At 48.9% G+C, this 17723-nt stretch overlaps 1 protein-coding gene and 1 long non-coding RNA gene across 2 annotated transcripts in view; one reads left to right on the forward strand and one right to left on the reverse strand.

Annotated features, from left to right (window-relative positions):
- Positions 1 to 17723, forward strand: part of GCH1 (GTP cyclohydrolase 1) — a 43370-nt gene that overhangs the window by 2538 nt on the left and 23109 nt on the right. The window contains exon 2 of the mRNA XM_083440028.1: positions 14065 to 14174. Coding sequence (XP_083296154.1) covers positions 14065 to 14174 — 110 coding nt within the window. The remainder of the gene's footprint in view (positions 1 to 14064; positions 14175 to 17723) is intronic.
- On the reverse strand, positions 2244 to 2676 carry LOC310658038. The gene is made up of 2 exons (XR_014502090.1): positions 2592 to 2676; positions 2244 to 2395 (listed from the first exon to the last, which is right to left on the reverse strand). It is a non-coding gene; the product is annotated as an uncharacterized lncRNA (long non-coding RNA).

The raw sequence follows: 17723 nt of genomic DNA on the forward strand, positions 1-17723 counted from the left end.
ATTCATTCCCTAAAAATAAATGATGGCTTAGAGCAAGCATGTCCAAAGTCCGTTTCGGGGGCCTGTCGGATTAATCCGGCCCATGTGGTAGGTTATTTCCTGGAGTAAAATCCTAAAAAAAGCCCAACAACTTTGTGGTAAAATCATAAAAAGAAGGAGCGTCTCCACCCCCATCGTTCTACCCGGACACTGGGGTCCAGCGCCGAGGGCCTTCTGGCAGTTCCCTCCCTGCGAGAAGCCAAGTTACAGGGAACCAGGCAGAGGGCCTTCTTGGTAGTGGCGCCCGAACTGTGGAACGCCCTCCCACCAGATGTCAAGGCAATAAAAAACTACCAGATTTTTAGAAGACATCTGAAGGCAGCCCTGTTTAGGGAAGCTTTTAATGTTTAACAGACTACTGTACTTTAATGCTCTGTTGGAAGCTGCCCAGAGTCGTTGGGGAAACCCAGCCAGATGGGCGGGGTATAAATAATAAATTCTATTCTACCCTAAAGAAAGCTCAACAATTTAATCCTAAAAAAAGCTCAAAAGCCCTCAGGCATGTTCACTTCATCAAATCTGGCCCTCTTTGAAAAAAGGTTTGGACACCCCTGGCTTAGAGTTACATGCCATTATAACAAGTGTACTTGCCCCACAGGTTTATGCAATGCTATTGTGATCTTGCTATTGTGGGACACGGGTGGCGCGGTGGGTTAAACCACAGAGCCTAGGACTTGCCGATCAGAAGGTCGGCGGTTCGAATCCCCGTGACCGGGTGAGCTCCTGTTGCTTGGTCCCTACTCCTGCCAACCTAGCAGTTCGAAAGCACGTCAAAGTGCAAGTAGATAAATAGGTACCGCTCCGGCGGGAAGGTAAACGGCGTTTCTATGCACTGCTCTGGTTCGCCAGAAGCGGCTTAGTCATGCTGGCCACATGACCTGGAAGCTGTACGCCGGCTCCCTCGGCCAATAAAGCGAGATGAGTGCCGCAACCCCAGAGTCAGTCACGACTGGACCTAATGGTCAGGGGTCCCTTTACCTTTATTGTGATCTTGGTAGTTATAATATTAATAATAATTTATTATTTGTACCCCGCCCATCTGGCTGGGTTTCCCCAGCCACTCTGGGCAGCTTCCAACAAAGATGAAAAATACACTAAAATGTCACATATTAAAAACTTCCCTGAACAGGGCTGCCTTTAGATGTCTTCTGAATGTCAGGTAGTTGTTTATCGCTTTGACATCTGATGGGAGGGCGTTCCACAGGGTGGGTGCCACTACCGAGAAGGCCCTCTGCCTCCCTGTAACTTGGCCTCTCGCAGTGAGGGAACCGCCAGAAGGCCCTCGGAGCTGGACCTCAGTGTCCGGGCAGAACGATGGGGGTGGAGATGCTCCTTCAGGTATCCTGGACCGAGGCCGTTTAGGGCTTTAAAGGTCAGCACCAACACTTTGAATTGTGCTCAGAAATGTACTGGGAGCCAATATAGGTCTTTCAAGACCGGTGTTATATGGTCTCGGCGGCCGCTCCCAATCACCAGTCTAGCAGCCGCATTCTGGATTAGTTGTAGTTTCCGGGTCACCTTCAAAGGTAGCCCCACGTAGAGCGCATTGAAGTAGTCCAAGTGGGAGATAACCAGAGCATGCACCACTCTGGCGAGACAGTCTGCAGACAGATAGGGTCTCAGCCTACGTACCAGATGGATAAATCCAGTTTATTCTGGATCTTTTCCCCAACGATCCCTAGCATGGAATTCTCCTTTTTTGCAGCTGGGTCAGAATCTTAGTGAGTGGCGTCCTCTGGGGCTGTGCTGCCCCCATCACCTACCTCCAGCCACGTCACTGGGAGGGGCGAGGTGGAGGGGAGATCAGAGCAGAAATCAGCCGGGCACCAGACACACTTTGCTACTGACAGAGGTGCAATGGCGACTACGTGGAGACCACAGTGGCAACCACAGCTTAAAAACCTCCACCTTAGTCCATAGTTAATTCTGTTTCCATTTCCACGGTGTGTGTTCCTCCTCTTTGCATACAGGGATGAGTGAATTGTGAGAGCAAGCTGCAGTCAAGCAATGGACTCGTAGAATTTTAGAGCTGGACAAGAGTCATCTACTCAAAACCCCTGCAATGTTTTGCCCAATGTGGGGCTAAAACCCATGTTGTAAACAAAATCTGCCCTTTTCCCCTTATGGGGTATCCAAGAGCCCATATAGAGTCCTTACGTAGGTTCCCTATTGGTAGGAGAAAAGAACAGAGGCCAACCAGAGAATATTGAGAAGCAAAGCAGCTAGTAAGCCTGATCTTTATTGATCTGTTGCAACAGGGTGCTCCCCTCACCCGCAGGAAAGGAGGAGGAACCCAGAAAAATGGCGCGCAAGGCCTTATAAAGACTTTTGAAATTGCCACCCTGTAGATCAAGACCTACAGGTAAACGGCGTTTCTGTGTGTGGCTCTGGCTCGCCAGAGCAGCGATGTCACGCTGGCCACGTGACCCGGAAGTGTCTCCGGACAGCGCTGGCCCCCGGCCTCTTAAGTGAGATGGGCGCACAACCCTAGAGTCTGTCAAGACTGGCCCGTATGGGCAGGGGTACCTTTACCTTTACCTTTAGATCAAGACCACCCCCAGAAACATCATACATACATCACAGAAGGGGTGTAACCTAAGACCACCCCTCAGATACATCACACCCACATCACAAAAAAGGCGGTCTACAGGAAATCTGAGTGCTTTGTTTACCTGTTTAATGGTCAATTGATTGGATTGCCTTGGGAGCCTGGCCAGTCTTTTGTAATGATAAATACTTAGTTCCTGAGCCAGGTCAGGATCACACCCTATTCATATCTTAAATGTGCCCTTAGGACAGGATTTGTGAGGAAAGAGACAATGGGGAGGTTTCCCACTTTGACCTTGCAGAGAAGTCATTTGCTCAGTTTGGGAATCAAAATTTGTTTCAGGTCGGTCTTCCTGTGCTGATCTATGTACGTGCTTGGTTGGTACACTTATGAACATTTAACATATACCTAAGACCTCCAAATTCCTATCACACCCATGACCCTCAAGTTAAGAGTCATTCTCTACCAACTGAGCTGTCCCACCAGATTGTAGTTGTTGTTTAGTCGTTCAGTCGTGTCCGACTCTTCGTGACCCCCTGGACCAGAGCACGCCAGGCACTCCTGTCTTCCACTGCCTCCCACAGTTTGGTCAGATTCAAGTTTGTAGCTTCGAGAACACTGTCTAACCATCTCGTCCTCTGTCGTCCCCTTCTCCTTGTGCCCTCCATCTTTCCCAACATCAGGGTCTTTTCCAGTGACTCTTCTCTTCTCATGAGGTGGCCAAAGTCTTGGAGCCTCAGCTTCAGGATCTGTCCTTCCAGTGAGCACTCAGGGCTGATTTCCTTCAAAATGGATAGGTTTGATCTTCTTGCAGTCCATGGGACTCTCAAGCAGATTGTAGTTGAGGTAATAGAATCGTAGCATTGTAGCGTTGGAAGGGGTCATCAAACCCAACCCCCTGGCGACTGGACATTCCATTGTGGAGACCATAGCCCACCCAGGTTTAAGGTGCAATTTGGCACCTAGCTTATACATCTGGGTTTCTAACACTGCTGCCAGGGTGCTTGCACCCAGTGGCGGAGGAACCCGTGGCAGGACGAACCGCCCGGTGGCGCACATGTGACATCTGTACGGATTGCGCAATGCATGGCATCCCTTACAGAGTGCGCATGCGTGGCAGCCCGTGCTGTCGCTGTGCGAGAGGCAGCCCATATGGACGCCACGTGCCCTCGGTTGCTCTACAGCTGGGGGGAGGCAGGGGCCATCTTGTCATGCCCCCCTGAGTGGCACCCGGGGCAGCCCGCCCCCTCTGCCTCCCACTTCGCATGCCCCTGCTTGCACCACACCCAACTTGTCGCTGCCCTGTCAGGTTAGCAGTGCGGATGAGGTCAGGTGGGCTATCCACTCCCAATAACTCTTTTTCATGGTCAGTCACTACCAGTACAGACCACATGAGCATACATGCAAAGTTGGGATGCGGGTAGCGCCGTGGTCTAAACCACTCAGCCTCTTGGCTTGCCGATCAGAAGGTCAGCAGTTTGAATTCCTGTGACGGAGTGCGCTCCTGTTTCTCTGTCCCATCTCCTGCCAACCTAGCAGTTCGAAAGCACACCAGCACAAGTAGATAAATAGGTACCGCTGCAGTGGGTAGGTAAATGGCGTTTCCGTGTGCTCTGGTTTCCGTCATGGTGGTCCATTGCACCAGAAGCGGTTTAGTCCTGCTGGCTGCATGACTCGGAAAGCTGTCTGTGGACAAACGCCGGCTCCCTTGGCCTGAAGTGAGATGAGTGCCGCAACCCGATAGTCGCCTTTGACTGGACTTAACCATCCAGGGGTCCTTTTTTTTTTAACATGTAAAGTGAGTTGGGTATTTTGTCCCAATCACATTGCCCTTGCTTGCGTTTTTGTCTGTCCTGGACAGGAGCCACACCAGGGCAAATTCAGAACCGCTTCCGCCAAAGGCATAGCGAGGCAAATGCTTCAAAATTCTTGCTCTGCGTTAAACTACAGGCTTTGGAGTTAGCGCTGCAGCTGCCTGCCACTTGTCAGTTTGTTTGCCTTTTTGTGTCGTAAGGTCTAGCCGTCTGCAATTAGCTGCTGGGCAACCAGCACGAACCAATAAAGCGACGATGGCTTCTCCGTACTGACATCTGCCTGGTGAACCACCTGAAAGTGCATTGCAGATCACTGTCTTGAGAATCACTTGCGATTTTTAATCAGTGGTGCAGCTCACTTGGTGTACCGTTTTGCATTTTCTAGACGCGATACTTGAGAACAGTAGATCATGGATCTGAACACAGGTGAAGTAATCTTAAGGGACTCTCAGGATTTCGTGCCAGATGTAAATGTTGTTGAACCAAATGCAGATAGTGACCATAGTGCTATCAAATTCAATATATATGTAAATGGGCAATTGCCAAGAAAGTCCAGCATATTTACATTTTACTTCAAAGGAAGAAACATCCCCAAGAAATTTGGGGAACTGGTAAAAGAGGAAGTTGAAAAGAGGAGTCAAAAGTGGTTAAATCTCTCCAGAATGCTTGTGGTTAATGAAAGCCACAATATTAGAAGCTTGGCTAAAATATACGCTGTATATCATTTGTTTGATGCCTTTCCAAAGTTCAACAACATGCTCAGGACAGGACTGCTTCCAACATGAGAATACACATAACTGCAAACTTAATGAAACTACTCATAAGCAATATTCGTAGTTGTTTAGTCGTGTCCGACTCTTCGTGACCCCCTGGACCAGAGCACGCCAGGCACTCCTGTCTTCCACTGCCTCCTGCAGTTTGGTCAAACTCATTTTTAGTAGTTTTGAGAACACTGTCTTGTGTTTTGAGAACCATCTCGTCCTCTGTCGTCCCCTTCTCCTTGTGCCCTCCATCTTTCCCAGCATCAGGGTCTTTTCCAGGGAGTCTTCTCTTCTCATGAGGTGGCCAAACTATTGGAGTCTCAGCTTCACGATCTGTCCTTCCAGTGAGCACTCAGGGCTGATTTCCTTAAGAATGGATAGGTTGGATCTTCTTGCAGTCCATGGGACTCTCCAGAGTCTCCTCCAGCACCATAATTCAAAAGCATCCATTCTTCGGCAATCAGCCTTCTTGATGGTCCAGCTCTCACTTCCATACATCACTACTGGGAAAACCATAGCTTTAACTATACGCACCTTTGTCGGCAAGGTGATGTCTCTGCCTTTTAAGATGCTGTCTAGGTTTGTCATTGCTTTTCTCCCAAGAAGCAGGTGTCTTTTAATTTCGTGGCTGCTGTCGCCATCTGCAGTGATCATGGAGCCCAAGAAAGTAAAATCTCTCACTGCCTCCATTTCTTCCCCTTCTATTTGCCAGGAAGTGATGGGACCAGTGGCCATGATCTTCATTATTTTGATGTTGAGCTTCAGACCATATTTTGCACTCTCCTCTTTCACCCTCATTAAAAGGTTCTTTAATTCCTCCTCGCTTTCTGCCATCACATAAGCAATATAGAAAACATTAAAAAATACAAAACCAAACCAAACAATTTCCACAGTGGATAGTTTTGTGCCAAAGGATTTGTGCAAAAGAGACAAGTGTGTCCGTCTGCCTTGAAAGTGGCGGAATAAAGCCTGCCTCTTTCCTCCCGTTTCCACTTGCACTGTGTGCAATCACAAATGTGAATTAAATTAGACCTCTTTTCTCCGCTGCCAATGTTGATGGAGAAACTAGCAGATGCTTTCCAAACAATTGATTCCATTTGGGGCTCGGCGCATGATTCCAGACCTCATTAGAGACACTGATGGCAGAAGCAAACCTTGTTGCCTCTCGTACGTCACTCTTCTTGTAAATACCATTTTGGCAGGAAAGCGGAGTGAAGAAAGGCTGCAATTTCGACCAGGTGTCTCTTAAAGCCTTTTATTGCCTCTGAATGATCTGCCGTGTCTTCAACTTGTTTAAACTGTCAATACATTGGGGAGAAAGTGCCTTAATTTGACTCTCATGAAAAGTAAACTTGCCAAAGCTCTTTTTTTATTTTTCAGAATTTTTTAAAAAATGTTGGCACAATTTTCTATTTTCTTTTTCACAGCTAAGCTGTGAAAAAAATATGAGGGGGAACAAGAAAGGAGTAAAACGTTGTAACCAATAATATTTTCTTCTGATTATGTTTATAACTATAAGACTTCCTTGCAACTGCTGTTAGTGAAGCAGAGAATGGGGAAAACGCAGGGTGCCCCCCTTTAGATGGGAAGTTACTTACAAGAAAGAAGATTCCACCTAAACATTAGGAAGAACTTCCTGACAGTAAGAGCTGTTCGACAATGGAATTTGCTGCCAAGGAGTGTGGTGGAGTCTCCTTCCTTGGAGGTCTTTCAGCAGAGGCTTGACAACCATATGTCAGGAGTGCTCTGATGGTGTTTCCTGCTTGGCAGGGGGTTGGACTCGATGGCCCTTGTGGTCTCTTCCAACTCTATGATTCTATGATTCTATGATGGGAATAGTCATAGTACCACCGTATTCTGCCGTGGTCAGACCCCACCTGGAATACTGTATCCCGTTCTGGGCGCCACAGTTTAAGAAGGATGTTGACAGGCTGGAATATGTGCAGAGGAGGGAAACCAAGATGAACAAGGGTCTGGAAACCAAGTTTTATGAGGAGCACTTGAAGGAATTGGGTGTTTAGTGTGGAAAAGAGGAGATGGAGAGGAGACAGGATAAGGTAAAGGGACCCCTGACCATTAGGTCCAGTAGTGACCGACTCTAGGGTTGCGGCACTCATCTCGCTTTATTGGCCGAGGGAGCCGGCGTACAGCTTCCGGGTCATGTGGCCAGCATGACTAAGCCGCTTCTGGCGAACCAGAGCAGCGCACGGAAACACCGTTGACCTTCCCGCCGGAGTGGTACCTATTTATCTACTTGCACTTTGATGTGCTTTCGAACTGCTAGGTTGGCAGGAGCAGGGACCGAGCAACAGGAGCTCACCCCGTAGCGGGGATTTGAACCGCCGACCTTCCGATCGGCAAGTCCTAGGCTCTGTGGTTTAACCCACAGCGCCACCCGTGTCCCTAGGAGATAGGATAGCTATCTTCAAATATCTGAAGGGCTGTCCAGCGGTGGAGCAAGCTGATCGGGCGCCTGGGGCAGTGCACGTGCCAGCAGCGAGGCCTCTGAGGAATCTGCCTGCTTCCTCCCACTCTGCTGCCCTACAGCTGAGGGGGAGGCAGCGGGCGGACCGTTTGGGTGCTCAAGATGCTGTGTCACTCCCAGGAGAGAAGCGTGGTTCGGATGCGCTGCAGGCCCCCACAGTGAGTGCCGCCCGACATTTTGTCACCCCCCCATTGGTGACACTCAGGGCATCCCGTCCCCACCGCACCCCCCTCCCTCCGCCCCTGGGGATCTCACATGGAAGATGGAAGGACCTAAACCGATAGATGAAGAAGAAGAAGAAGAGTTTTGGATTTGATATCCCGCCTTTCACTCCCTTTAAGGAGTCTCAAAGCGGCTAATATTCTCCTTTCCCTTCCTCCCCCACAACAAACACTCTGTGAGGTGAGTGGGGCTGAGAGACTTCAAGGAAGTGTGACTGGCCCAAGGCCACCCAGCAGCTGCATGTGGAGGAGCGGAGACGCGCACCCGGTTCCCCAGATTACAAGACTACCGCTCTCAACCACTACACCACACTGGCTCTCAACTTAGATTCAACTTACATGAAAGGAGATTCCAACTAAACATCAGGAAGAACGTTCTGACAGCTGGAGCTGTTGAATGGTTGAACAGACTCCCACAAAAGGTGGTACATTCTCCTTCCTTGGAGGAAACGGAGGGGAAATTAAGGATGACATGTTTTTGGATAATATGTCTTGTTTAAATCTTTAATAAAAATTATACAAAAAAAGAAAATCCAATGCTCCCACTGGCATTGAAAGGTTAATGACCCCCGCTGTAGCAGAGTGCAACTCTGCTGCTCCAGAGAAGCGGACACGGAGCAATGGATCCAAACTACAAGAAAGAAGATTCCACCTAAACATTAGGAAGAACTTCCTGACAGTAAGAGCTGTTCGACAGTGGAATTTGCTGCCAAGGAGTGTGGTGGAGTCTCCTTCTTTGGAGGTCTTTAAGCAGAGGCTTGACAACCATATGTCAGGAGTGCTCTGATGGTGTTTCCTGCTTGGCAGGGGGTTGGACTCGATGGCCCTTGGAGTCTCTTCCAACTCTATGATTCTATGATTCTTGCCAGTTATGTGAATGTTCCACCCATTTATTGTACTTCTGAACTGGCCTTTTTCCAAGTCAGGGAAACTTAGAGAGTCCTGTCCACAAAGGGAAGAGATGATGGGAGGCGAGAAGGCAAGAGGCAGGGGTTTTGGGGAGAGCCCTTGGGCGGCACATGGGTTTGCGTAGGCGCGCATGCACCCAGTCTGAGCCCCTGTAAGCATTGCTGGCTCACATTCCGGCTCTGGCCTTTGAAGCAACTTCATAAACTCCTCGTGGTTTTTGATTATTCTGGCTGTGGCTGGAGAATGCAAAGCACCAGAGAGCCAGACATCCTAGCCATTTTGTGTCTTCTGTTAACCTGCCCTAAAGGCTGTAAAGGCAGCCTCTTCATCTTTTACTTTTCGCTCTCCTCCCGAGTGACATTAAAGCCATGCAAATAGTTCCTATAGCAACAGGATCTTTTACCTCTGACGCAAAGGCTCCAAATCACGGGCGATTCTCTTCCCTTCCTATTCAGATTTTATCTTCTCCCAACTGTTGCGATCCTCTCTTTCATCCAACGTCACGTCTGCCGATGGGGAGTTTGCACTCCACACGTGCTCTAAATGCCTTAGTGGTGCATGCTTTATATTTGCTGTAGTCAAATGCATTTCAGGGGGTTGGACTGGATGACCTTTGGAGTCCCTCCCAAAACATCACACAGAAGTTAAATTCTATTGAGTTCAGCGGGGCCTTGCTGTGCTTTTACCTGGGAGTAAGTCCTGTTGGAAATAATAATAATAATAATAATAATAATAATAATAATTATACCCCGCCTTCCTGGCCTGAGCCGGGCTCAGGGCGGCTAACACCAGTAAAATTACAATAAAAACATAATGGGGGGGGGGGGACACAAGAAGACAATTTAAAATACGGGTTAAAATGCAATTTAAAATGCAGCCTCATTTTAAAAGTAGCCCATAGATCAAAACCATAAGGGGAGGGAAACATAAGGGTCAGACTGAGTCCAAACCAAAGGCCAGGCGGAACAGCTCTGTCTTGCAGGCCCTGTGGAAAGATGTCAAGTCCCGCAGGGCCCTAGTCTCTTGTGACAGAGTGTTCTACCACGTCGGGGCCAGTACTGAAAAGGCCCTGGCCCTAGTTGAGACCAATCTAACTGCCTTGCGACTTGGGGCCTGCAAAGTGTTGTCATTTGCGGACCTTAAGGTCTTTCGCGGGGCATACCAGGAGAGGCGGTCCCGTAGGTACGTGGGTCCTAGACCGCATAGGGCTTTAAAGGTCAAAACCAGCACCTTAAACCTGATCCTGTACTCCACCAGGAGCCAGTGCAGATGGTAAAGCACCGGATGAATGTGATCCCACGGCAAGGACCCTGTAAGGAGTCTCGCCGCGGCATTCTGCACCCACTCGAGTTTCTGGATCAGCTTCAAGGGCAGCCCCACGTAGAGCGAGTTACAATAAACAAGCCTCTGTTAGCATCTGTGTAGGCGGGTATAGGATCACACTCCTGTTTGCGTTTGATTTCAGTAGGACTTAAAAGCATTTCAATTTTGCAGGAAGTCCAGTTTCCTTCTAGTTGACTTTGGTTCCTAAGTGTCGCCTTCTTAAGAGCAGCCCTGTCAGAACCCAGGCATAATAACCGCTGCTAATACGATGGCAATGTTTCCGTCTGTTATTTCTGCACCAGGGTATAAAAGTCATGTATTGAATTCATTCTCACAACAGCCTTGCGAGGTAGGCAATTTTGTAGCCATTTCACAGAGAGCGATTGGCCTTTCCCGACCTGGTGTGCTCATGAGAACACCTGGGCCAGCACTCTGTTCCCACAAGGCCACAGCTAGCTGCCTGTGGGAAACCAGCGAGTAGGATTCAGGCATAAGAACCATTCTTCTGTCCTGAGGCTTCCAGCAAGCACAGCAAAGTTTATATTGTTTGATTGTGTTTTTATATTTTTGCTGGAAGATGCCCTGAGTGACTGGGGGAAGCCGGTCAAATGGATGGCAAACAACAACAACAACAACAACTTTTTATTATTTATACTCGGGGTAGCTTCCCACACATATAAAAACATAATAAAATGCCAAACATTAAAAGTTTCCTAATACAGGGCTGCCTTCAGATGTCTTGTACACTGTTGTGTACAGTGGTACCTCTGGTTGCGAATGGGATTCGTTCCGGAGCCCCGTTCGCAATGTGAGCTGAACGCAACCCACGTCTGCGGGTCGTGATTTGCCGCTTTTGCGCATGGGTGTGACGTCATTTTGAGAACATGCGCGAGTGGAGAAACCCCAAAGTAACCCTTTCCGGTACGTCCGGGTCGCCGCGGGACGCAACCTGATAATAATAATAATAATAATAATAATAATAATAATAATAATAATAATTTATTTATTTGTACCCCGCCCATCTGGCTGGGTTTCCCCAGCCACTCTGGGCGGCTTCCACAAAGACCAAAAATACACTAATATGTCATACATTAAAAACTTCCCTGAACAGGGCTGCCTTAAGATGTCTTCTGAATGTCAGGTAGTTGTTTATCTCTTTGACATCTGATGGGAGGGCGTTCCACAGGGCAGGCGCCACTACCGAGAAGGCCCTCTGCCTGGTTCCCTGTAGCTTTGCTTTTTGAAATGAGGGAACCGCCAGAAGGCCCTCGGCACTGGACCTCAGTGTCCGGGCAGAACGATGGGGGTGGAGACGCTCCTTCAGATATACTGGGCCAAGGCCGTTTAGGGCTTTAAAGGTCAACACCAACACTTTGAATTGTGCTCGGAAATGTACTGGGAGCCAATATAGGTCTTTCAAGACTGGTTTTATGTGGCCCCGGTGGCCACTCGCAGTCACCAGTCTAGCTGCTGCATTCTGGATTAGTTGCAGTTTCCGGGTCACTTTCAAAGGTAGCCCCACGGAGAGCGCATTGCAGTAGTCCAAGCGGGAGATAACCAGAGCATGCTTCACTCTGGCGAGACAGTCTGCAGGCAGGGAGGGTCTCAGCCTGTGTACCAGATGGAGCTGGTAAACAGCTGCCCTGGATACAGAATTGACCTGCACCTCCATGGACAGCTGTGAGTCCAAAATGACTCCAGGCTGCGCACCTGGTCCTTCAGGGGCACAGATAACCCATTCAGGATCAGGGAGTCCCTCACACCTGCCCACCTCCTGTCCCCCAAAAACTGTACTTCTGTCTTGTCAGGATTGAACCTCAAAGACGTAACCTGAACCGAACGTAACAAGAGGTATGACTTTAGTTCTAAATCTCCTTGGCATCTGATGGGAGGGCATTCTACCGGGAGGGCACCACTGCCGAGAAGGCTCTCTGCCTGTTGTTGTTGCTGTTGTTATTGTTGCTTCCAACTGTGGTGGCAGAGCATAGCCAAAACAGCTAGCACCCACCGATTACCTCTCCTTTATGAATTTGTCCAGTCCTTTTCTAAAGACATTCAAGTTGGCAACCATCATTGCCTCCTGTGGCAGAGAGTTCCACAGATTAATTCTTCGCACTGCATGAAGACACCCTTTATTTCTCTGTCCCGAATCTTCCAACATTCTGCTTCATTTGCTGTCCACGAGCCCTGGCATTAGGAGAGAAACTTTTCTCCATTCACTCGCTCTGGAGGCCTTTGAAGTCCCCATCAGTCACGCAGCTGGAGCTGATGGACAGGAGCTGTGCTGCACAACGTGTGGAGGGCACCAGGTTGGCAAAGGTTGCCTTGCGGGAAGGGAGTTGGCCAGAGGCAAACGTAATCTGCCCTTTGTACTCACTTGGAAGGCCTCCCTGCCCGCCCACCCGCCTTCTCCAGACACTTCCTGGTGATGGACATGACAGAGGAGCCAAGAGCAGCTCCATCCCTGGTCGCCAGGGTTACCTGCCTCCATCTGGCTGCGCACAGGAAATTAAAACCACCCGCGATAGCATATCACTATCAGCCCTAAATGGCAGCTCCGAGGCATCGGTGGCCGTGTTTGCGAGGTGTGTCTGTGCGTCCGTGTCAGAGGAAGCTGTAAAAGAAAAGGCGTCTAGCACAGCTGTAGGTTTTTTTATATTAGCTTTTGAGTCACTGGGAGCCGGGGCGGGGAGCTTTCGATGGGCTTCGAGGGTGGGGACCGCTGCCCGAAAGCCCTTTTGTTCTTATTCAGATTGGCTCTCGCACAGGAACTGTGTAAAAAGTACAAAATGAAGTCCAGCTACGCCTTTACGCACAGACTTCCTTTCCTTCCGTCCTTCCTGAGGGCAGGTAACCCAGAGTGGGAAAATTCCAGACGGCAGAAAATGTGCGATTCTGGTACCGCCTCTTTCGACTTTCCCCATCTGCTTTACAGTTTGTTTGTTTGTTTGCTTGCTTGCTTTCACAATAGTCGTGCAAGGGAGGCAGCTGCTGTACCCATTTTACAGATGGAGAACTGAGACAAAGAGGTTGCTCGGTGAGGTCATGGCAGCCTCATTGCAAAAGGGATGCTTTTTAGAGCATCTACCTTTGCATGCCTGGCCCCAGGTGCAATCCTAAGTCCTTCCTGGGGAAGAGTGCCCTGTCTAAAATAATGTTGTTGCTTAGTCGTTTAGTTGTGTCCGACTCTTCGTGACCCCCTGGACCAGAGCACGCCAGGCACTCCTGTCTTCCACTGCCTCTCGCAGTTGGGTCAAACTTATGCTGGTAGCTTTGAGAACACTGTCCCACCATCTCGTCCTCTGTCCTCCCCTTCTCCTTGTGCAATAATAATAATAATAATAATAATAATAATAATAATTATAATAATTTATTATTTGTACCCCGCAAAATATTAAAATACAATAATTCATAGAATCATAGAATCATAGAAGAGTTGGAAGAGACCACAAGGGCCATCGAGTCCAACCCCCTGCCAAGCAGGAAACACCATCAGAGCACTCCTGACATATGGTTGTCAAGCCTCTGCTTAAAGACCTCCAAAGAAGGAGACTCCACCACACTCCTTGGCAGCAAATTCCACTGTCGAACAGCTTCATCAAATATTAATAACTTTCCTAAACAGGGCTGCTTTCAAATGTCTTCTAAAAGTCAGATAGGTGTTTATTTCCTTGGCGTCTGTATCGTTCCAATTTTCCAAGCGAGCGCAGTTATTTCCTTGACATCTGGTGGGAGGGTGTTCCACAGGGCGCTCATCTCGCTTTACTGGCCGAGGGAGCCGGCGTACAGCTTCCGGGTCATGTGGCCAGCATGACTAAGCCGCTTCTGGCGAACCAGAGCAGCGCACGGAAACGCCGTTTACCTTCCTGCCGGAGCGGTACCTAGGGTAGTGATAAAGCGGGACATCAAATCCAAACAACTCCTCCTCTTCTTCTTTTTCTTAATGTGCTTTGCTTAATTTCAGATGTACTAAACGATGCCATATTTGATGAAGATCACGACGAAATGGTGATTGTGAAGGACATAGACATGTTCTCGATGTGCGAGCACCACCTGGTTCCATTTGTGGGAAAGGTAATTTTTGACTTCTGTTCCCCTTTCTCCCCCCCTTTTTTTTTAAAAAAAAAGAAAAACCAACCACACACAGAGAATGAGCAGGAGTATGAATCTGAATGTTTGGTTCACCAAAGCCTTTAGGGATTCCATCAGCAAGTTATCGCAGAATCGTAGAATTGAAGAGCCGAAAGTTATCCGCAGGGGTCATCTCTTCCATCTCTCCCCTGTCATGCAGAGATCTCAGCTAAAGCAGCCATGAGAGCCAGCATGGTGTAGTGGTTAAGAGCGGTGGACTCGTAATCTGGTGAACAGGGTTCGCTTCCCCACTCCTCCACATGCAGCTCCTGGGTGATTTTTGGGCTAGTCACGCTTCTCTGAAGTCTCTCAGCCTCACTCACCTCACAGAGTGTTTGTTGTGGGGGAGGAAGGGAAAGGAGAATGTTAGCCGCTTTGAGACTCCTTAAAGGGAGTGAAAGGCGGGATATCAAATCCAAACTCTTCTTCTTCTTCTTCATGACAGATGGATGAAAATAAGTGAAAAAAAGGAAAAGTAACAGGCAACGTCTACGTTTCTGGGTAGACTTGTCTGAACAAAAATGTTTTAAGTGGGCGCCTGTTTCATACACGTTTGTTGTGGGATTAGCTGTGTGAGGATTATTGTTATTGTCTCATTGATCTTTAATAATAATAATAATAATAATAATAATAATAATTTTTATTTATAGCCCGCCTTCCCCGGTCAAAGCCGGGCTCAGGGCGGCTAACACCAGTAAAATTACAGTAAAAACATAATAGGGAAAAAAAATGAATTTAAAATACAGGTTAAAATGCAATTTAAAATGCAGCCTCATTTTAAAAGTCAAAACCATAAGGGGAGGGAAACATAAGGGTGAGACTGAGTCCAGACCAAAGGGCAGGCGGAACAGCTCTGTCTTGCAGGCCCTGTGGAAAGATGTCAAGTCCGCAGGGCCCTGGTCTCTTGTGACAGAGCGTTCCACCACGTCGGGGCCAGTACCGAAAAGGCCCTGGCCCTAGTTGAGACCAATCTAACTGCCTTGCGACTTGGGGCCTGCAAAGTGTTGTCATTTGTGGACCTTAAGGTCCTCCGTGGGGCATACCAGAAGAGGCGGTCCCGTAGGTATGTGGGTCCTAGGCCGCATAGGGCTTTAAAGGTCAAAACCAGCACCTTAAAACTGACCCTGTACTCCATCGGGAGCCAGTGCAGTTGGTAAAGCACTGGATGAATGTGATCCCACAGCAAGGACCCCGTAAGGAGCCTTGCAGCGGCATTCTGCACCCACTGGAGTTTCTGGGTCAGCTTCAAGGGCAGCCCCATGTAGAGCGAATTACAGTAGTCAAGCCTGGAGGTGACCATCGCATGGATCACTGTGGCCAAATCAGGGCGAGAAAGGTAAGGGACCAACTGCCTGATATGGCGGAGATGGAAAAATGCCACCTTTGCTGGGGCTGCAACCTGCGCCTCCATGGAAAGGGAGGCATCAAAGGTTACACCTAAGAAGGCGCTGGCACTAATTGAGCCCCTGCATGATTGATTTGCATGTAAATCCCACCTTTTCCCTCCCAGGAGCTCAAGGAGACCTACATGGTTCTGCCTCTCCCCATTCAATCCACTCAACAACCCTGTGAGGTAGGCTAGGCTGAGAGAAGGCAGTGACCAGGCCCAAAGTCACACCTAGTGAGCTTCATGGCTGAGTGGGGGGATTTCAACCCTGGTCTCTCCCAGGTTCCAGTCTGAAACTCTTAACCCAGCGTTTCCCAAACTTGAGTCTTCTGCTGGTTTGGACTACAACTCCCATCATCCCTAGCGGGACCAGTGGTCAAGGATGATGGGGGTTGTAGTTCAAAAAAACCTGGAGAAACAGCTTGGGTAACCCTGCTCTAACCACTACAACACAGGGCTGTCTTTCTGGTCCTCATGGAACAGGATACTTGGGTAGTGCTTGGTGTTGTGTGAGAAGCAAGTGTTGACCTTAGCCACATGGGGGCAAGCCAAGGGCTTCATTGCCTGTTAGTTTTGCCTGCGGCTCTGTTTCACCTGCGGGACACAGATGGCACTGTGGGTTAAACCACAGAGCCTAGGACTTGCTGCTCAGAAGGTCGGCGGTTCGAATCCCTGCAACGGGGTGAGCTACCGTTGCTTGGTCCCAGCTCCTGCCAACCTAGCAGTTCGAAAGCACGTCAAAGTGCAAGTAGATAAATAGGTACCACTGTGACGGGAAGGTAAACGGCCTTTCCATGCGCTGCTCTGGTTCGCCAGAAGCGGCTTAGTCCTGCTGGCCACATGACCCGGAAGCTGTACGCCGGCTCCCTCGGCCAATAAAGCGAGATGAGCACCGCAACCCCAGAGTCGGCCACGACTGGACCTAATGGTCAGGAGTCCGGAGTCCTGTTTCACCTGTGGCTGAATTTTCTGCAAATTTTAAGACATCGCTGCCGAATTTGCTGCCCAGAATTGCCACCCGGAACCGAGCGAATGCTGGTGCAGAGCTCAGCACTGATGTAGCCGGCAACTGGCATCTGGGTCATAGCTGTCAACGTTTCACCTTATTCTCCTTATTCCGAACAGGACTCCTCGCAAGAAAAGGGAAAAGTTGACAGCTATGGTCTGGGTGGGTGGGGCTCAGTGTTGGCAGACAGCTTTTCCAGTGCTGGATTCAGAAACCCAGACTCAGGAGCCAAGCAAACCCGAATTGCGTAAAAGAGGATAAATGCCACGAGTTGAAAATGCGTCTCTTCGGTCATTTAGTACAATTTGCTTTGCTTCAAAGCGAGTTTTGCAAGGAAGGGGGTGGTGGTAAACAGAGAGGAGGGCTCGGACGAGCCTTTTCCAGGACGTGAAAGCGTAACTTGCTTGTTGCACATTCAAGATCCAGGTTTTTAGAGAACGGGTGGTGTGTGTGTGTGGAGAGAAAGAGAGAGCGTCTCTCTGATGTCTCCCCGCAAATCCTCCCAGTGCTGTTTCTGGAGACCTTTCCTTGCCGAAGTCTTTGCCGGCTTCCCTCTCGAAAGGTTGCCCCCACTCTCTTTGCCCTGGTCTCGCCTCCTTCATCATAGCTCCTGACATTTCATTTCAAAGCCCTTCGTACCAGCAGCCTTCCTCGAGGGCAGGCGTCTGTGCATTAAACCTGATTGCCCTGGACATAAGCTCTGATCTCTTCCAGGTCACACGAACCGTCAGTTTAAAAGGCAGCATCGCAGGAGCACAGAACCTGCTGTGAGCAATAAACTTCTGCTTTATCCCCCCCCCTCTGTTTTTTATATTTTTTAAAAAAGAGAAGCTTTTTCCAAAAGATTCAAAAGTTCTGGATGCTGGAAGTTCAGAGTCTAATCTGTGCTCAGATTTATTATTATTATTATTTATTATTAGTAGTAGTACTACTACTACACAATAAGGAAAGAGCTGGGAGAGCAAAAGGACTCTTCCCCCATCGCTGTGAGAGGCAAGACAGGTAAAGAGGAAGCAGGATAGTGTCCCAAATACTTGCTCCTTCTAGCATGATTATGGTTTAATTACTGTCTACCAGCTCCATCTGGTACGCAGGATGA

Source organism: Podarcis tiliguerta (assembly GCF_965153285.1).
Source record: "Podarcis tiliguerta genome assembly, chromosome: 1".
Lineage (NCBI taxonomy): Eukaryota > Metazoa > Chordata > Lepidosauria > Squamata > Lacertidae > Podarcis > Podarcis tiliguerta.